The following is a 20,000-nucleotide window of genomic DNA, read 5'->3' on the forward strand; positions in this document are numbered from 1 at the left end:
GTCCGTCTCCCAGAGGGGGATGTGTGTGAGTGCCTGTGTGTGTTAGTCTACATACGCCCAATCCTCTTGCCTCGGTATGCGTCATGTGGGTCCGTATGTCTGCCGGCCCTTTCGTCCTCTCTTTCTCTCAAACAGCTGTAACCACGACCAACAACAACAACAACAACAACAACAACAACAACAACAACAACAACAACAACAACAACAACAACAACAACAACAACAACAACAACAACAACAACAACAACCTCAGACGAAGCAGCCCTTGCTGCCCACACCACCAACCGCATAGCCGCACCACACACACACACACACACACACACCCTCTTTCCTTGTTTTGCTTGTAACTGCCTGGACACGTTGTGTCATAGTGTATATTGCTTCATCATATGTAAGGAATGAAAACGAAACACAGCACGCAGAGGTTTTTGAGAAACCACACAACACACGCGTGCAAGCATCTAACAGGCGAACAAACAGCCTCTCCAGGTGTTACACAACATCATCACAACTACACGTGCAGCAAATACAACAAACAATCGACACAAATAGAGACGGGTTCACCAGTGGGATCATCGAACCGTCAAAGCAGGCAGCATCACAGCACGTCACGCAAGATAAGACAGAAAGAATCGACAAGACACGGCCCAGTGCCAGCGGCAACGGCGACAGCTGGCACGGCCTGACACAACACTCTGACAACATGGGAAAAGAGAAAGCCGACAGCATGTAGCAAGTCAAACAGAGAACAGAGCCCCGTTGCCTGCAGGCACACATTGACAGGCTTGTGGTGGCGGAATGAGGTCCTTGAGTGGAGAGAAGAAGAGGAAAGAGAAAGGAGGAGAAATGCTGTCCCAAAGCGTGGCACATGGCGCCCACAATGGAAACGAAATGAGAAATGGAAACACAAAGTTCTAAAACTTCACAGCGTCACACTGTCACAACATCGTGTGGCATCGCTGTACACAGCAAAGCTGATTGTCCAGGTTCAAGATGCAGTTGTAAGAGAGAGCAAACGATAGGCGTCCAAGGAACACTAATAGTACACGGTACGCGGTTCAGTACACACAACAGCAACAAACAACAAAGGGCTGAAATAATCAAAGATGGGGGCCGCTTCGAACTAACAAAAGCACGACCCCGCGGCTCGCGCAAACGTGGGGGTCACACACCCCACATTCCAAGCACCGAGCTCACAACAATACGAAAAACACGGCTGACTAGTGGAGAGACGTACACGTAGTATCAAAGTCAGCGTGTCTATGTCAAACAAAACACCTATAGTCACACGGCCACACAGTGGCTGGAACAGATTGCAACACCAGGTTGCTCCTCGGGCGTGGCACAGGCCACCAGCAGTGTTGTTCACCAACACGGCACAGCACACACACACACACAGAAAGAGAGAAATGCGCATGCGTTCGTCACTTCGCAGAAGTCGACGCAACACGTGCTGTCGTGCACAACCCAGCACCAGAGCACCAAGCAAAGCTGCTCACACCCGCGAGCCACACTACGCTCAGGTGAGCGCGCACGGGCACGGGGGTGCGATGCAGATGTGGTGACTTTGAGAAGAGAAGGGCAACACGAACAACACAGAGAGAAAACGCAAGCTGTTTGCCTTTCAAAGGCATTGCTGCGCGTGGCGGCAAACGAAACACAAATCACAACACGGAAAAATCTAAACGGAGAGAACTACAACACCGCATTGCGGTCAGTCGCATATGGTCGACAGCGGCACGGGCCGCTCACAAGGAGGATGTCAAATCCCGTCACCAACATAAAGGTTGAATTGGAGGCTACTAGATACTCAATAGGAATCGAAGAACAACTGAAAAAGCGGGAGAGTGGGGAGGAGGAAACTAACGGCTCGGGACAAGCCAGCGCCCAGACGCCCATCACAGAATGTGAAGGTGAAAGGGATGCAAGATTATATGGTGGAGGATGAAGGGGACACGGGAGAGCGCATCATCGTGACATCCGAATGATAACGTCCCTGTCACTGCTCAACCTCAAGCACATGGTGTGCCACCTCTTGTGTTGCCTGCAATCAACACGGGAGTGGTATCACGGCGTGTGCTGCTATGCGCGCTGAACACCGCAACACAAAAACAGTCAGAGTTGCGATGCTGCGGCAAAGACGGTGTAGGGAAATTGGACCTTGGTGTAAGGGTTGCTGTTGTTGTTGTTGTTGTTGTTGTTGTTGTTGTTGTTGTTGTTGTTGCTGTTGTTGTTGTTGTTGTTGTTGTTGTTGTTGTTGTTGTTGTTGTTGTTGTTGTTGTTGTTGTTGTTGTCGTCGTCGTCATTGTCGTTGTCACGCACACTTGACGACCATCACGTGATCGTGGCGTGGTGTCATCTTGTTGTCTCATCCTGGTGTCTCGCATCGTCTCCGGTGCAGGAGATGACGATGGCTGCGGATTGAAGAGCGAAGCGGTTGTCCACAAGTTCTGCCGCCAGTGGGTCGATGCTGCTTTAGGTTGTGGCAGCATAGCACAAGCACGGAGGACGTGGATCATTGTAGACACCGCTGTCGTCGTTGTCGTTGTCGTTGTGGTCGCTGCAGTTGTCGCGGAAGACGTTGTGCGTCTAACATAACGCGTCTAACGTATACATATGAACATGCGCGCGCGTCGGCTGATGACAGCCTACGCCCAACGTGCACATTAAAGATGGGCGTGTGTGCGCAACACATGTAACGAAGGAGAGGAGGGAGGAGGCTTGCGTGCGCGTGCAAGTGCTGTGCGTGTGGGTCTCCAAAGTGGGGATGCACAGCATCAGAGCACAACTGCGTGTCCAGACAACGTGCCAACCACGTTTGCCGAAGCACATGGAATATAAGAATGGGTCCATGTGGGTGGCACAGCACAACGTGGGGGCGGGCGCAATCGTGCCTGCAGCGTGGTGCCTGGCGAGAGGCGGAAAACAAGTGCTTGCAAGCAAGCTCCAGCAGCGAAAATAAGTTCTGGGGAAGTGCGGGGAGAGAGAGAGAGAGAGGAAGGGGGAGGGGCTCAGCTAGGTAGGGTCGAAGATCACGGGCAACTGGAAGCGGGAATCGCACAAGGGCACACGGGGCGTGTGAGGCGCAGCGGTAGTGATGGGTGGGTCTCACTCAACCAGGCACCCAGTCAGCCCTGACGGTCACACTGCTCTGTGCACGGTGGCGGCGGCAGCAGCAGCAACAATGTACACTGGAACAAGTCGGGGGGGGGGGGGTGAACCGCCTGGTTGGCGATTGCCAAAATGGTTTGCACCAATCGCCTCGGCGTGTCGGCGGAAACGAGATGTGAGCAATGGCCGGAGGTGGGAGAGGCAACGAGGGGTTCTGGCACAGCCACGAAGAAGAAGGGATGCGTGAAGAAGAACAGCAAGCGCCACGGCAACAGCGTGACCGATGGTCGACCGCGTTATGCGTGGGCAAAGATGATATGAGATATGGCATTACGAAGACGATGGAGGCATAAATGATCCCAAGTCGAGGTCCTCTACCGTGTCGAGTGCAGAGCCTTGCTGTTGCTGTTGCTGGTAGTGTTGTGGTTGCTGTTGGTATTGTTGTTGCTGTTGTGGTTGGTATTGTTGTGGCTGTTGTGGCTGTTGTGGTTGTTGTTGTGGCTGTTGTGGTTGTTGTTGGCGGCGCCGTTGCAACAGCGCAAGCATTGCTGACATGTCCAGGCTGCTTGGAAGTCCACTCAAGAGCGCGTTTGCGTGGCTGGAAGTGATGGCAGCAAGCGGTGCATCCATTTGCTCCGCGGAACCAATCGGCTGCTGTTGTTGCTGCTGCTGCTGCTGCTGCTGCTGCATGGCAGGGGTTATGCTGGCTGCCTCAAGCTGAGTGCCTGTCTGCGCTGGAAAGACCGCGTTGCTCTCGTCCGGCACTGGCGCAAATTGCGGCTGGGGCTGCTGGTACTGTTGTTGCTGCTGCAATGATTGTGGTGGATACTGCTGAGCTGGCAGGGCCGGCGGGGGGTTGGTCAGCGGTACCTGCGACGCAAACGAGGCCTGCTCTTGCTGCTGCTGCTGTTGCGGCTGTTGTTGAGCAAACACCAGCTGTTGGCTCGGATGCTGGGCAAAGTGCGACTGGGGCTGCTGCTGGTGTGGCAGTAGAAACGTTGGCTGTGCAGATGATGACGCCTGCGGCCTGGCGGGGAAACACGGTCCTGCAAAGGAATTCACGAGCGATGCTGCTGCATCCTGCTGCTGCTGTTCCTGTGGCTCATACTGAGCTTGCTGCTGCTGCTGCTGCTGCTGCTGCTGCTGAAGGTGTGCCGACAACTGATGAGCGTCCAGGGTAGCGTGAAGTTGTCGCAGCATGTCTGGCACAACAACAGGGCCAGAGCTGTGACTGGGTGCGAACGATTGTTGCTGTGCATACGTGTGTGCTTGTTGCGCTTGTTGTGCTTGTTGTGCTTGCTGTGCCTGGGCCAGCAGTGCATAAAACGCGTGCATTGCACTGTGACCACCACCCCCAGTACCAGTGTTCCTGCTGCTGCTGTTGTTGCTGCTGCTGCCTTGGTGGTAATTGTGCTGATGTTGATGTTGCTGGCCGCCAAAGGGCACAGCGACAGAGGCAGATGTTTGCAGCATTTGCATGATGTGCGCTCCCGTGGGTGCTTGTGCTGGCGCGGTTTGTGTTGCTGGGGCAGAAGTCACCACTGCTGGCTTGGTTGCTGCCAGGGCGCTTGGGTTACCAAAGTCCGCTTGGCCTGGCCCTGTCGGCGAATCGTGATTGGTGTTGGCAATGGCAACCGGGGCTGTCATGCCCGTGTTTGGGAACACCGCGTTCACAACAGCATCTGGGTGCAAGTCGACACTGCTCCGCGTCGTTCCCGGCGACTGCGATTGCGACTGCTGCTGCTGCTGCTGTTGTTGTTGTTGTTGGATATGTTCCTGCAGCTGCTGCATGTGTTGCAGTCGTTGCTGTTGCTGTTGCTGTTGCTGTTGCTGCTGCTGAAAGAATCGCTCAACGCTTTGGCGCCTTTGTTCTGCCTGTTGTTGCTGCTGTTGGAAGAACTGAAAGGGGTGCGCCATGTCTTGGTGCACGAGGGGCAGCGGAACAAGGCAGTCAGGCTGCAGTGGCAGGGGCTGCTGCTGCGGCTGCTGCTGCGGTTGCAGGTGTGGCGGCTGCGGTGGTGGTGGTGGTGTTGGCTGGCGTGATGTAAGCAAGTCCGCCGCGGGGCCGTTGCAGGCGCACACGCGCCAGTGCACCGGGGCAAACGGCTTCTGGCTGTTGCGGGGAAGGGCGCCTTGGCACTTTGCACACGGCGTGCAGTTGTGGGCATCGCGCTCGTGCTTGTTGCGGTTGCCGGGGTTGCTGTAGGCCTTGTTGCACTCGCGGCAGACCTGCGTGTTGGTCTTGTTCTCGTGCACTGACTGCTGGTGGCGCTTGCGGGAGAAAGGGTTGACAAAGTACCGCCCACAGAGAGGGCACGGCACCCGCTTCTCCTTCTTCTTCTGCTTGGCGCTCATAGTTGCGCGGGCTTCGTCGGCGTTGACGTCAATGCTCTTGCTCCGCCGGCGATTCCTGGGGTTGTTGACGCGTTTGGGGGCACCGCCACGTGCAGCCGCATGGCCTGGCGCCCTCGCTGGCCCACGACCGCGCTTGGGGCCTGCCTTCTTCCTGCCCATTCCCGAGCCCCGCACCTGCTTACGCGGGCTTGGGCTCTGGTGTTGCACGGGCGTGGCAGCGGTGACGGGGATGGTGTTGTACATGTACAGCTGCGGGTGCACCTGGCCATCGTCCCCCTGGTTGCGGGGATGAGGCATGGGCGCTGCGAAGTGCTCGCCGCCGCCGTCCACGCTGTCGCTTCTGTAGCTGGCGTCATCTTGTTCGTCGTTGTTGCTGCTGGGCCCGGGGCCGCCACCGCGAACACGGGCGGCGCTGGTGGTGGCGTTGTGGGCGCTTCTCCCACGGGCGCCATCAGTATCAAGGTCGGCGTCACCGTCAGCATCGTCATCGTCGTCGTCATCGCTGCCGTACTGCTGGCTGCTGACGTGCGGGTGTCTGCGCGGATGGCGACCATCGCCACCGTCGTCGCTGTCGCCGTTGCTGTTGCGCTTGTGGCCGCCGCCACCACCGCCACCGCTGCCAGCACCGCTGCTGCCAGCGCCAGTGCCACCGTGATGACCACCACCGTGGCCACCGCCGCTGCCAGAGCCGCTGCCGCCTGGGTAGGCACCGTGGCCACCACCGGCGCTGCTGGTGTGTTGCTGGCCTCTTCCACCAGTACCGCCACCGCCGTGTTGGTGGGGCCCGTGGCTGGCGACTGTTTGCTGCAGTTCGCTCGCAGCAGGCGAGGCTTGGGCGCGCATGCTCGGGTGTGTCTGCGGCATGGTGAGGAGTGGGGTGTCCCCTGCCTCCGGCGAGCGCTGGGAGGCGAAGGACGATGACGGCGACGTGGCAGCCACCACTTGCTGCTGTTGCTGTTGCTGTTGCTGTTGCTGCTGCTGCTGCTGCTGCTGCTGCTGCTGCTGCTGCTGCTGCTGCTGCTGCTGCTTCTGTTGCTGTTGTGGTGGCGAGCAGACGGGCGTTGTGCCTGTGTCGTCGGTGAAGAAGGTGCTGTCCGTACCGGCAGACAAGGGCCCAAGCGGATGCTGGTGTTGGTGTTGTCGTTGCCTGTGTTGCTGGTGCTGCTGCTCTGCTTGCTCGGGCGACAGGTAGTAGTGTGTACCTGGCGGAGACGAGGCAGACGACAGCCGCGGATGCGTAGCAAGAGGAGACGCTAGGACCTTGTGGTGGCGCTGTTGCTGCTGTGCTTCATTGGATTGGCGCATGGTTGTGCAAATCATGAAATGGCCAAGCTCTTGCAGCTGTTGTGGATGCTGCTGCTGCTGGCTTTGCTGGGGCAGATCAAGTGGAGAGAGCGGTGGGGTTGGGCTGCTGTTGTGCGCCACCGAACCGCCTCCAACACGATTGTGAGTGAAGGAAACAAGCGGGTGCTGCTGCTGCTGCTGCTGCTGCTGCTGCTGTTTCTGATTTGCGGCTGATCCTGACGAGGACGACGAGAACGACGAAGCCAGGGATGCTGCTGTTGTTGCTGTGCTGTGAGGAGAGGGTGCGAGTGCACCTTGCCCTTGCTGAGCCCGGTGGGATCGGGACACAGAGTCCATGACGAAACTGCCGATTGACCAGTAGTTGAACGAGTCAAGGGGTGTTGCTGGTTGGCGGGCTGGTTGGCGGGTTGGTTGGTTGGTACGTGAATTGGTCGTGGAGTAGCTGGCTGATGAGGCGGGGGAAAAACCTCCAGATCAAATCAATAACAGCGGGAAAACCCTCAACAAACCGAAAAAAAAAAATCAGTTAGGCTGAGGGGTTTTGTGCTTGCAGGCACGCTGTAGTTGGACGGACGGTGTGGGTGTCGTAGGTTTTGGTGTTCAAAATTGGAGTGGGACGGTCCGGTGAAGTGCGAAGATAATGGCCGCTTGCGGCTTGGTGAGGGTGAGTAAGAGCTGCTCAAAGGAGGCACTGCCTCAGGACCCAACGCAGTTGGTTGCAACTCTCACAAGTCCCGTAGGGATGACAAAAGGAGTGATACGGCGTTTCCGGCCTGTGCAAGAGGGGCGAGGGGGGAATGAAGGTCAGAGAATGGTGGTGGTGGGAGTGTTGGAAACAAGGTAGGTGAGTAAAGGGGAGAGGGGAGGGAGGAGGAGTGAGGGCGGGACGAAAGGGAGAAAAGGAAACGTCAAGGAGACGGCATGTGCATGCGTGGTGTGTGTGTTGTGGGGTGGGGGGACGTTGGACTGGACCCCTTTTCCGCTGTTGTTGTTGTTGTTGTTGTTGTTGTTGTTGTTGTTGTTGTTGTTGTTGTTGTTGTTGTTGTTGTTGTTGTTGTTGTTGTTGTTGTTGTTGTTGTTGTTGTTGTTGTTGTTGTTGTTGTTGTTGTTGTGTATGGGGGATGTGACGAAGAGCAAACATACAAGGGGTGCAGGGCAAGTTGAATAGAAGAAAGGCAGACACTTACCAGGAACATGTGGCCCGGGATGCGTGCACGGCGGGAGGGTTGGTCGTGCTTGTGTGGTGCTGCAGGGTTCTGCAGCAAACCAAAAGTGGAAGAGGGGGGGGGGGAGGGAAGGAGACGATCAAGCCTTCACGCCTCCCTGTACTTGAAACAACTGCGTGCAAGCCCTGTGCTGCTGGCTACTTGCTTCACAAATGGGGACGTGTTGGTGGGTTGGTGGGTTGATGGGTATGAGGGGGAATGAACGAGTGGTGTGGGGGTGTTGCGTGTGAATGTGTGGTGTGGAAGGGTGGTGTGTGGTGTGGAAGGGTGTGTGGAAGGGTGGTGTGTGTGATGAATGTGTAAACGGGTGGCAGCATCGCGTTGCATCGTAGCGTGGAAGCGTACACCCCAACAATGGACACCCACGCACAGCATACACACACACAGCATACACACACACATGCAGGTATGTGTGCGTGTGCGATTGCATAGGTGGGTTGCACGTCCAGTCCTCCACCCAACAACGCACCACAAACAAAGGCGCCTTCATACACACACCTCCTGCTGCAATTAGCCCGTGCTTGGGGGCCCCCGTGTTGTTGGAAGAGGAAAGGCTTTGTCAATCAAGAGCAAGAAACGGTCTGGCTGAAGGAGAAAGAAGCCATCGAGATGCAGCGCAAAGGCGGGTGAGAAGAAAAGAGGGCAAGCTGGGGGTGTTGACGGTATGTGGTAAGGAAGCGGAGAGGAGAGGAGGAAGAGGTAAGAGGTAAGAGGGAAGAGAGGAGCATGCGATGGATACATGTGCGATGGATACAGGTGCCGTTACGCGAGTGCGGCTGATGATGTTGATGTTGATATTTGTTTGGACATGAGTGAAAGCAAGGGAAGCGGAGTGGTTGCCTAGGTGTTTGAGGATATTGATGCTTACCGCTGCTGGGGCTGCTGGTCTGTATGTGGTCGTGCCCAGCTGAAAGTGTGGTGTTGGACGACAGCGAGGCGGGTGATGTTTGGGTTCGAGCACGCCCGTGGTGGGCAAGGTGGTGTTTGCGTTTGTGGTTTGAAGATGTGAATGCGACGAGGAAACCGAAAAGAAGGGAAGGAGGGAAGGAAGGAAGGAAGGTGAGCGAGCGCGAGGTGGGGCTTGCAAGTGCGTGGGTGTTTTGTTGATTGGCGGACGCAGGTCTGGCCAGCTGGGGCGTCGGTGGTGGTGGTGGTGGTGGTGGTGATGGGTATGACGACTTTGGGTGGTGCGTGATGGCTTGCACGTCACACAGCGTGGCTGTGGAGACAAAGAAAGAAGAGCAGGGGCAAGAAGCAGAAAGAACGAAGGAAGTATCTACACGCGCGAAGGAGCGAGCGAATGTGTGACGCTCCCTGCCCGTGTGCGTGCGTGCGTGCGTGCGTGAGTGCGTGCGTGCGTGTGTGCGTGGGCGTTGTGGAGTAGGATCGGAGGGTGATGCAGAGGCGGGCTTGACGCCACCACGGCCAGCGTGCGTGTTTGCGTGGGTGCGTGTGGGGGTGGGGTGGGGGTTTCATCAACGCGTGCATACCTTCTTGGTGCCGTGGTTGTGGCGGCAGGCGCGTGGTTGGTTGGAGAATGGCGTCTGTGGACGGATTTGGGAATGTGGGGAAGCTTGGCGTTGGTGCTCGAAAATATGTGCGGGGTGTGTGCTTGCAGGCAAGACAAAAAAAAAAGCAAGCAAAAAGGCAACGAGAAGGCAAGAGCGCTCACCCGCACGCGGGAATGTGCTGGTGCTGGTGATGGTGCTGGTGGTGGTGATGATGGTGATGGTGATGGTGGTGTGTCAAAATCGAAAGTGTGTCGTCACAACAAACCCCAGCAGCAGCAGCAGCAGTCAGGAGTTGGGTGCGGCTGGTTGAGCGGAAATGGCTTTGCTTGAGTTGGGTGGTGAGAGATGCCGGCTGCAGGCAGCAAGCGCGCACGCAAGCAAGCAAGCCCCACACGTCCGCGCTGACGGACGGAGGAGACACGCAACGCAGGGGCGTTTGCAGCGGTGTTGGGTGGGCGGCTGCTTGCTTGGCTGGCGATGGGACGTGCTTGCAGCTTTCCTTTTGGCCCTTGCTTGCTTGGGTTGCTTGCGCGAGAAAGGCGAGTGTGCGTTTCGCGGTTGCGACAACAACCAAAACAGAAAACATGCATGCACGCCACACCAGGCAAGCATGTTGGTGGTGTGGCTGCAGCGCTCGTTGCCACCACAGGCCAGCCGCCGCCGCGGCACACCTGGCATGCATGCATGCAACCTAAATGAAGCGGGACAAGCTGGGGTCTGGTGCAGTGGCGAATGGAAGTGCACATTTCACTGACCCAACCACGTAAAGCCCAGGACATGATGTGACGTGAATTTTTTTCTGTCCGTGCTTCTGCCAGTTGGTTGGACGTGTGCTGGGGCGCGGGACAGTCCCGGAGGCATTGTCCGGGTGTTTGTCCCACAGCAACCAGCAGGAAGGGAAGTGCGGTGTCACGCTGCAAAATGGAATTTCGCTGACTCGACAGAAAAAATAAACGTGCTGGCGCGACAGCGACATTCAAAGATGTGCATTTATGTGTGTGTGTGTGTGTGTGTGTGTGTGTGTGTGGTGTACATGTGTGTGTGTGTGTGTGTGTGTGTGTGTGTGTGGTGTGGTGTACGTGTGTGTGTGTGTGTGTGTGTGTGTGTGTGTGTGTGTGTGTGTGTGTGTGTGTGTGTGTGTGTGTGTGTGTGATTGCGTTGACACCACACCACGTACAAGAGTCAACACAACAACAACAGCAACACAAGCACACAAGCACACAACATACATACACGTGAACACACACACACACACACACACATGTACACCCATTCATCCGTCCATAGGAGGCATGCGTTCGTTCCATGCGTCATGTGTGCGAGCCAGCGCAGACAGACGAATATGTCAAACAACAACGATAAAGGGTGGCAAGCGACAACAAGCGATACACGAGCAGCAGGGATGCACAAACTGCAGTGAAATACACAAACAGCCTTCGAACACAAACAGCGGTCGAACAATATAATGTCAATCACAGTTACACAGCGAGACTATATACAGGCCCCCACGAGAAGGACACAGGTCACATGCAAAGCAGACGGCACGCGCAATCACACGTGCCACACGCAAGGGCATGTAGTGTATGCCTCATGACAGAAGCCCGTTTGCCGGCGCATGTCCAACACAGTCCCAGGATGGCGCCTGTTGGCGTGTGTGTGTGTGTGTGTGTGTGTATGTGTGTGTGTGCGTACGTGTGTGTGTGTGTGTGTGAGTGTTGGAGAGCGAAGCAGAAACAGAAACAGAGGGTGAGGGTGAGATAGAGGCAGAGGCAGCGACAGAGAGAAACACACAAACGCACACACACAAACACACACACACACAAACACACACACACACACACACACACACACACACACACACACAAACAGTGTCAGCGAGAGAGAAGAGAGCAGTGCGAGGTCACGTTGACCGATGCGCAATGACAATTAACGCGTTCTTACTCTTCGTAGATCCAGAAGAGGGCCAGAATGACGGTTAGGACTGCGAAACCCACAAGTCAATGGCAGCAAATGTAAAGTACAAACATGGCAGCGATGAGAGTGGTAAGGCAGCGGATGATGTGCACCAAGAAAGCAAAGGCGAAACACATTCACTGGCAAGATGGTCAGACACATACACACACACAGCCACACAGCCACACACACACACAACACACACAGCCACACAGCCACACAACACACAAACACAACACACAAAACACTCACAGCCACACACAACAGCCACACACAAACACACAACCACACAAACACACAGCCACACACGACCACACACAAACACACAGCCACACACGACCACACACAAACACACACACACACACAACACACAACCACACACACAGTACAAACTGCCAAAAAAGCAAGTAATCAAGTGGGCAAGCACAACACACACCGAGGAGAACCATGCCAATGATGGTGGTAATTTGCATAAAGAGGTAGAGCTCCGGGGTGGTTTGATCACAGGAGGTGGCGCCTCGCAAGAGAGCAAGAGAGGCCAGCGTTAAGAGCGCATTTGCGGCCCCGAAAATGTGGAAGATGGTGCGGATCAGATTGGGCACAGGGTCTCGCGCAGCCAGGCATAGCGCAAACCCTACACATGGCAACGCCAGAATGCACCGTGCAAAGGCATCGGGTGAACCAACAAAACGTGCAACGCATGCGCTACAATAGCAGTGTGATTGAGACAAAGCGTGCACTTAGCGAGCGTGTACACTTGCAAACGTACCCACGTGCAAACGCACACACATACACACACACCTGAAAATACACGGGCGTGCACACACACACACACACACACACACACACACACACACACACCTGCGGAGATGAAGCTGAAAACGGCAGTCAAGACACAGGCTGAAAACAGGTCTACTTCGCAGTAGTTGGTGCTTGAAGGCCTGAATCAACGAACACAATGTGTGTGTGTGTGTGGTGATGAGCTGGTTCACAGAAACGTGGGAGTAATACCACACGCCAAGCTAGCAAGCAACGCGCGAATCAGCAAGGGCATCACACTATCGCACAGCGCGCACCTTGTGATGATCCAAAGTGGCACAAACACGAGGCCCACTGTCAAGAGCATCAAGAACACGATGCTACACACATATTATCACGTAGATGCATGTGTGTGGGCGTGGATATGAGCACAGAAGAGCATGCGATCGAGCATTGGAGTTTGCTTGTGAAACGCAAGCACACAAACACACACGCGCACACACACGCGCACACACACACGCACAAACACATACAAGCACACATACAAGTACACACACACACAAGCACGCACGCGCACAAACACACACACACACAGGCACACACAAGCACACACAAGCACGCACGCGCACGCACAAACACACACAAACACACACAAACACACACGCACACGCACGCGCACGCACACGCACACACAAACACACCCCTTCACCAACACGAACGCACTCACAATCACAGTTGCAATGACACATCGACACGTCCTCGTGCAACTCACATGGCTTTGCGATCATAGCGCGGGAAGAGTCGTACGGTATGGAACACGGCGTGGGGCCAACAATACAACCACATGACTGTACTGCTGTGTTGTAGCTGCGCAGCTGTGCAAAGCAGCTGGGAAGAACGACGCAAGCGATGGCGACAACAACAAACAGCAGGAAGCTGATGCAGAAAGAACAGGGAGGTGCGCGAGGTTGGCAAGCAAGCAAACAAGCCAAGAAGTGAAGCAAACAAACGGCGGCGGTCCTGCTGAAATTTGGGCATTGCACCAACAAATCGTCCCAACTTACCACGAAGCAAACAGCACGCACTGCTTTCTTGTGTAACAGACGACAGACAACACAGCAAGCACAAGCGCACTGAGCTTCCTGTTCCGTGGTCGTGCTTGTTCACTTACACCATTGCCGCACAGCATTCACCACGGCATAGGACACACCACAACACAGGACACTGCAACACAGCAAGCGATGGCTGCGAGGCGTGGAATGGTGGAGCTGGACGGCTCCATGCTGGAAGGAGGCGGGCAGATTCTGCGCAATGCCACGGCGTTTGCGCACGTGCTGGGCCAAGCAGTGCACATCACCAACATCCGCGCCGGCCGCGATCGCCCGGGCTTGCGCCCGCAGCACCTGAAAGGCATCTCCCTCGTGGCCGAGATGTGCCAGGGCCGCCTCAAGGGGGACCGGGTCCAGTCGAAGGAGATTGAGCTGCACCCTGGCGAGCGCATCGGCGGCGCGTTCACCGCCGACACACAAACCGCAGGCAGCACGTGCCTCATCCTGCAGGCGGCCCTGCCCTGCGCCCTCTTCTCCCCCTGCGACACCGTGCTCACCTTGCGCGGAGGAACAAACGCGCAAATGGCCCCGCAGGTCGACTACCACACCATGGTCTTCGAGCCCGCGCTCAGCCGCTTCGGCGTGTCCTCCGTCAACATCACCGTGCAGCGGCGCGGGTTCTTCCCACGTGGCGGCGGCTGCGTCCTCGCCCAGTGTGCACCGGTCAAGCAGCTCAACGCGATACAGCTCGTTGACCGCGGCGAGGTCAAGCGCGTGTATGGGCGCAGCTTCTCCGCCGGCAAGCTGCCCCGGAAAGTGGCCGAGGCCATGACAGAGGCTGCCGCCGCGATCGTGCGCTCGAAACTGGGCGCTGAGGTGCCCATTGAGATTGACACCGTCCACGAGCCGCCACGCAGCGCAACCGGCACGGGCGCCGGTATCATCGTCATTGCCGAAACCACAACGGGCTGTCTCCTTGCTGGCTCTGCCGTGCTCAACCAGCGCCAACGGGGAGAACACGCTGCCAAGATTGCCGCGGACATGCTTCTGTCAGTGTTGGTGGTGTGGGAGAAGAAGGGGGAGGGGGAGGGGTAAGGGTGGGGTAAGGAGATGGGGAGAGGTTGTTGTCTATGTCTGAGTGTGTGTGTGTGTGTGTGTGCCTGTGTGTGTGTGTCTGTGTGTGCCTGTGTGTGTGTGTCTGTGTGTCTGTGTCTGTGTGTCTGTGTGTCTGTGTGTATTGTTTTCGTCTTGTCTCGTGACTTTGCTCATCACGTCACGCCGTCTCACCCATGACCATGCACTCCCCTTTTCTTGCGTTTGGGTGAAGGGAGAACCTGGACCATGGCGGCTGTGTGGATGAATACTTGATGGATCAGCTCATCATCTACATGGCGCTGGCAAAGGGCAAGTCGACAGTTCGTTGCGGTCCGCCCTCGCTTCACACCAAGACGGCCATCTGGGTGGCAGAACAGCTCACAGGTCGGTCTGCACTCATGTGTGTGTGTGTGTGCGTGTGTGTGTGCGTGCGTGTGTGTGTGTGTGTGTGCAGCTCTTGTGTGTTTCCGCGTGTTTGCTTCTGCACTCACTCACTCACTCACTCGCTCACTCACGCACTCACTCACTCACTCACTCACTCACTCACTCACTCACTCACTTACTCACTCACTCACGCACTTACTCACTTACTCACTTACTCACTCACATGCACACACACACTCACACGCCGGCCATATGCAGGCGTCAAGTTCAACGTGCGACAGGTGGACAAGGACAACGACAAGCTGTTTGAGATTGAAGTTGAAGGCATGGGACACACCAACGTCACGGAAGCATGAGCCAGTCCGTGTGCGACCATCCATCGCTAATCAAACAGAATGAGCATGGGACGTGACAGGCCACGTTTCCCTTTCACCCTTGCTTTCCCTCCCCTGCCTTCTTCTTCCTGTCCTTGCACATGCTTCGATGGGTATGTTTATCCTGTGCCGTGTGGTGCCAGACCGTGCACAGCATTAGCTACATACAACATGCAACCTCCAATAGCACCAAGAGAACGAGAACAAGCAAAGTGTTGACCCGCCAAAGCTGCGCATCAGAGCGGGCCAGCGTCACAATACAGCCACAAGCTCACTATCACTGTCGTCGTCGTGCCCACCACCACCGTTGCCGTTGCCATCAACGCCATTGTCATCATCAGAGTCCTCAAAGAGGTTCAGCGTCAGCGTCGGTACGCGTCTTGACGGCCGAGCAACAGCACCGTCATCCTCATCGTCTCCATCATCACCATTATCACCATCATCCTCGACATCGCAAACTGCAGCGGGCGATTTGCCCTTGGAAAGGCCTGAATCCATGGTGGTGTGATCCCCACCGTCGGTGTGATGTTCGCTCGCTTCTCCTCCTCCTGCTTTGTTATCGTCATCTTCCACGTCCTGCTCTGCTCCCTCACTGTCATGCACGATGAACCCGTCGTCCAACCAGCTGTCATCATCTTCGCCACCAGCACCAGTTGCGGCAGCAATGTGGGCGCGCGGCTGTCCCTTCTCCCGCGTCACCGTCGCCTTTGAACCAGTTCCGCCACTGCCCCGCCCTTCCTCCTCATCAATCGCTGCCATCGCCTCTCGCAGCACGTCCTCATCCTCGTACTCATCCTCCAGCACCGTCTCCGATTGCATCTCCAGCACCTGCGCCCGGTACTCCCGCGCCTGTATGTGTGGGTATTGGTGTGGGGTGTAGAAGATACGTGTTGACGTTAGGTGGCTGACACACAACTCATCTCCAACTCCAACTCCTTTCCCTTCAACGACACACGACACGCAAACGTGTGTGTGTGTGTGTGTGTGTGTGGCTATCCCAGAACAAAACACAATCAACACACGCAACCACACACCTCCATGAAGCCGCCTTTGAGGTCGCGACAGAAGGAAACGACGCGTCGCCACAGCTTGTTGCTGGCCAGCGTGGTGTACTTGCCTGCAAGCAAGCAACCAACCATGCAACCAACCAAGCAACCAACCAAGCAACCAACGTCAGCGGTGGTTGCATGCAGGCATGCATGCACGCAAAACACCAGCCAACCACCAAGCGCTCGTGCGCGCGCGCGCGAGCGGTATGCCAGACATCTCACGACGTCATGCGATAGCACGAAGTGCAGAACAAGAAGCAATAATGGGAATGGTGCATGGACAGTGCGGGCCTATTGAGCACTTCCACAAATTTAGAATGCACTTCCACACACTTCCATGCACGTAAGCAAGGGCGCTTCCCTCCCTCACATCAACCCATCAACCCACGCAACGGAAAAAGTGACAATCAAACCGGACACCACTTCCACCGCGCAAAGTCGAAGCTGCAACACCTTCTCAACTCGCCTCCAAACACGCACAAACACGTCCGCGCGAGCGCGCACTTGCACACGCAACGCCAAGCATCCAACCAAGCCAAGCGAGCAAGCCAAGCGAGCAAGTCACCCACCTTCTCGCACACACACACACACACGCGCACACACGCACACACACACACACACATGCAAGAAGCGGAAGCCAATCGTATGGAACAAAAGGTCTGACTTTACCGATGATGAAGAGGTGGCGGCGGGCGCGGGTGATGGCGACGTTGACGCGGTCGGGCGCATCGATGAAGCCAACCCCTTGCGTTCGCACGCACGACAGCACAATCACCTCCTTCTCGCCGCCTTGAAACGCATCAACCGTGCTCACTTGCACGGCGGCATAGTCGTGGCCAGCGGACGTGGTGCCTGCATCAGGCTCGCCGCCGCTCCTGCTCCCCTTTTGCCGCTTCTGCCTTTTCTGCTGCTGCTGCTGTTGCTGCTGCTGCTGCTGTGGTCTGTCCCCGCCACTGTTACCACTGCTGCTACGACCACTACCACCACTGCTAGTACTACCACGGAGGGCTGCGCGGATGCCGTTTGCCTGGGCCTTGTACAGGGAGATGACGCCGACCTGGTCTGGCGCCACGCCGCAGTCCTCCACCACGTGGCGCACGAGAAACGCGGCAAAGGCCACCTCCTGCTCGTTGGAAAAGGACCCGTCTGCCTCGCGCCGCTCCCGGCCCGTAAGCACGTCGAAGAAGCAGAGCGGGCCCGCGCGCGGCACGACGGCGCTGCGAGCGTCGATGGTGATGCCGTCCTCGAGCACGCCGGCATAGAAGAGCTGGTTGGAGACGCGGCTGATGGCCGGGTGGCAGCGGTACTGGATGCGCAGCATAATCGGGTCCACGCCCACCTTCATCAGCCGCTCAAACAGCGTCTGCTCCAGCCCGCGGCAGTCGGTGGCGTCGGCGCCGCCCGAGACGGTCGGGCTCAGCTGCTTGGGGTCGCCCACCATCATCAGCTGCGCACAGCCGAAGCGCGCAATCGGCAGCAGCGCGTTGGGCTCCGTCATCTGGCAGCTCTCGTCCAGGATGATGACGGGAAACTTGAGGTCGTCCAGGCACCCAAACACCGTGGCGGCGCACGTCACCCCCACCACGCGCGCGGAAAGCAGGCGCGACCTGTTTTCGCCGCGGCGCAGGCGCTCAATCGTCTTCATCACCTGCGCGCGCTCCGTGCGGGAGAGCTCGCTCTTGAGCATGTGCCGCAGGTTGCGCACCTCGTCCTGGTCCGCGGTGACGGTGCCGTGCGTCGACAGCGGCAGCACGGGCTTTGCAATCTTCTTTGCGCTGCCCACGCGCACAAAGTCCTCGTACTCCAGCTCAAGCAGCGTCAGCAGGATGCGGTCCACAGCCACGTTTGTCGTCGACGACACCAAGATGCGCCACGGCGACGTCTCCAGCGACTGCATTCGGATGTGTGTGTGTGTGTGTGCGTGTGAGCGCGTGTGTGTGTGTGAATGTGTATGAGTGAACGTACGTGTCAATGTACGTGCGTGTGAGTGCGTGTGAGCGCGCGTGTGTGTGTGTGAATGTGTATGAGTGAACGTACGTGTGAATGTGTGTGTGTGTGTGAGAGAGAGCGCGCAAGTGTGAGGGAGGGGGGAGAAAGGGGACATGCGTGTGCTTGCACTCATGTGTGCGAGAGACCTTTTGACTTGGGTGGCAATGCTTAAGCCATTAAACACGCCACAAATCGTCAACAGGCCAGACACTGACAACGATCACAACATCTTTCGACGGGTTACGCGTACCCACAGCAAGCACCAAGAACACACGGGGCCTGCACTGGTGTACCTTTTCCTCAAAGGAGTCGCTGCGGGCAAAGACAGTGGAGAGGAAGAGGATGGTGACGGCGACAAGAAACGACTTGCCGCTGCCGTACACGCCGTGCACGAGTAGAATGCCGTTGTCCTCCACATCGGCGCCCGCATCCATGGACGGGAGCATGCCCGCAAACCGCCGCAGACACGCAGCCTGGTACTCGTTCAAGCTGACGACAGCGGCAGCATCGGTGGCGGTGGTGGTGGTGATTTGATTGACAATTGATGTTGAGCGTTGTGGTGGTGGTGGAAAACGTTAGACAGGGACAACGACGATGAGGCAATGAAGGGGAAGAAAGGATGGTTTGCCTTGGCAACTGACACGAAGAGTTGATACAGAGTGCACACTCAACACGAAACCGGCATGTCAAGCGACTGCACTGGCACGCACTGGTATTGCTCAATGTAGGCGGTGGCCATATCGTTGATTTCACCCCGCCCCATCAGCAAGCGGTGCTTCGTCTGTTGCGAGATGCCAAAAGGGAGCGACGCGAGCAAAGGGCGGCGGCGATGAGTACGATGGCAAAGCAAGCGCAATTTGCACGCACTCTCTCATGCACAGGTCAAGACATGCACACATGCGCTCACAAGCGAACACGCACACACACACACGCACACGCACACACGCACACACACACATACGCACATGCATACACACACACACATGCACACGCGCATGCGGGAGCACTCACGCGGAGGAGGTTGCGGCGGGCTGCGGCGTCCAGGTTGAGGAGCGACGGGAGAACGGGAAACGCGTTGGCGTGCAGGTGATCTTGGATGTTCTGCAGACATGTCAGCTCTGTCGACGCGTTGAAGGCGTGGATGGCAAACACGCGATCCTGCTGCCGCCAGTCCCGCTGCTTAAACGAACTGCAACCAAGTAGTGCAAATGAATGATGGTGAGTGAGCATGCGTGTGTGTGTGTGTGTGTGTGTGAAAGCGCACATGCCCCTGCAACGAGCCAAAAATGAGCGCACACGTCAGCACAACTGCACGAGTACGTGTGTGATGCGCACCCCATTGGCTTGAGCTCGAGGCTGCCGGTCTTGTTTGGGCCGTGGAAGGCGGCGGCCGCCAGGAACGTGGACGACGGCCTGAATTCCAGGTCGCGCGACACGAGCCAGATGTCCCCTGATGGTCCATCGTGGTGGCATGGCATGGGTGTCATCCAAGGGGGCATGAGATGGTTGTCATGTGAGCGAACAAGGAAAACGCGAGTCGCATGCACATGCAAATACGCTGCACAGAAGGATGCACACACAGGAAGAACACACAGGATGCACAAGACAAACAAAGGATGCACATAACACACATTTTGCGTATTGAGAGCCCTGCTCCTTGCGCGGGAGCACAATGTAGACGGTGGAGGGTTTGCTGCCATACGCGTCGTATTCGGCCTCGGCGTAGCGCGAATAGCGCCCACCGCGCTTCTTCCTGAACGGGTCGCGCCACTCCAGCGACGCCTCGCTGTACAGCCGCACATTCTTGCGCCGCAGCAGCATGTCAAGCTCCTGCGAGCCA

At 56.8% G+C, this 20,000-nt stretch overlaps 5 protein-coding genes across 5 annotated transcripts in view; 2 read left to right on the top strand and 3 right to left on the bottom strand.

The window, feature by feature from the left end:
• Positions 1 to 733, top strand: part of PTSG_06022 (uncharacterized protein) — a gene marked incomplete at both ends in the record, with an annotated part of 3,213 nt that extends 2,480 nt beyond the window's left edge. The window contains one exon of the mRNA XM_004992857.1: positions 553 to 733. Within this exon, the coding sequence (XP_004992914.1) occupies positions 553 to 733 (181 nt within the window). The remainder of the gene's footprint in view (positions 1 to 552) is intronic.
• Positions 734 to 2,355: 1,622 nt separating this feature from the next.
• Positions 2,356 to 7,107, bottom strand: PTSG_06023 (uncharacterized protein; the record flags this gene model as incomplete). Its single annotated transcript, XM_004992858.1, has 2 exons — positions 2,356 to 2,473; positions 3,665 to 7,107. 2 exons carry the CDS (start codon positions 7,105 to 7,107, stop codon positions 2,356 to 2,358), a joined length of 3,561 nt encoding a protein of 1,186 aa, XP_004992915.1.
• Positions 7,108 to 10,792: 3,685 nt separating this feature from the next.
• Positions 10,793 to 13,237, bottom strand: PTSG_06024 (uncharacterized protein). Its single transcript, XM_004992859.1, has 6 exons — positions 12,993 to 13,237; positions 12,538 to 12,600; positions 12,323 to 12,402; positions 11,898 to 12,095; positions 11,450 to 11,489; positions 10,793 to 11,150 (listed from the first exon to the last, which is right to left on the bottom strand). Exons 1-6 carry the CDS (start codon positions 13,064 to 13,066, stop codon positions 11,060 to 11,062), a joined length of 546 nt encoding a protein of 181 aa, XP_004992916.1. The 5' UTR covers positions 13,067 to 13,237; the 3' UTR covers positions 10,793 to 11,059.
• A 32-nt stretch (positions 13,238 to 13,269) lies between these two features.
• On the top strand, positions 13,270 to 15,340 carry PTSG_06025 (RNA terminal phosphate cyclase domain 1). Its single transcript, XM_004992860.1, has 3 exons — positions 13,270 to 14,318; positions 14,597 to 14,748; positions 15,007 to 15,340. Exons 1-3 carry the CDS (start codon positions 13,462 to 13,464, stop codon positions 15,102 to 15,104), a joined length of 1,107 nt encoding a protein of 368 aa, XP_004992917.1. The 5' UTR covers positions 13,270 to 13,461; the 3' UTR covers positions 15,105 to 15,340.
• The window catches only part of PTSG_06026 (Upf1 protein), a 9,691-nt gene continuing 4,918 nt past the window's right edge, over positions 15,228 to 20,000 (bottom strand). Inside the window, exons 7-14 of the mRNA XM_004992861.1 lie at positions 19,792 to 19,990; positions 19,496 to 19,610; positions 19,172 to 19,349; positions 18,871 to 18,941; positions 18,454 to 18,649; positions 16,841 to 18,062; positions 16,157 to 16,239; positions 15,228 to 15,971 (exon numbers count right to left, since the gene is read on the bottom strand). Of these exons, the coding sequence (XP_004992918.1) occupies positions 15,375 to 15,971; positions 16,157 to 16,239; positions 16,841 to 18,062; positions 18,454 to 18,649; positions 18,871 to 18,941; positions 19,172 to 19,349; positions 19,496 to 19,610; positions 19,792 to 19,990 (2,661 nt within the window). The 3' untranslated portion in view covers positions 15,228 to 15,374. The remainder of the gene's footprint in view (positions 15,972 to 16,156; positions 16,240 to 16,840; positions 18,063 to 18,453; positions 18,650 to 18,870; positions 18,942 to 19,171; positions 19,350 to 19,495; positions 19,611 to 19,791; positions 19,991 to 20,000) is intronic.

This window comes from Salpingoeca rosetta (genome assembly GCF_000188695.1).
Source record: "Salpingoeca rosetta unplaced genomic scaffold supercont1.15, whole genome shotgun sequence".
Taxonomy (NCBI): Eukaryota; class Choanoflagellata; order Craspedida; family Salpingoecidae; genus Salpingoeca; species Salpingoeca rosetta.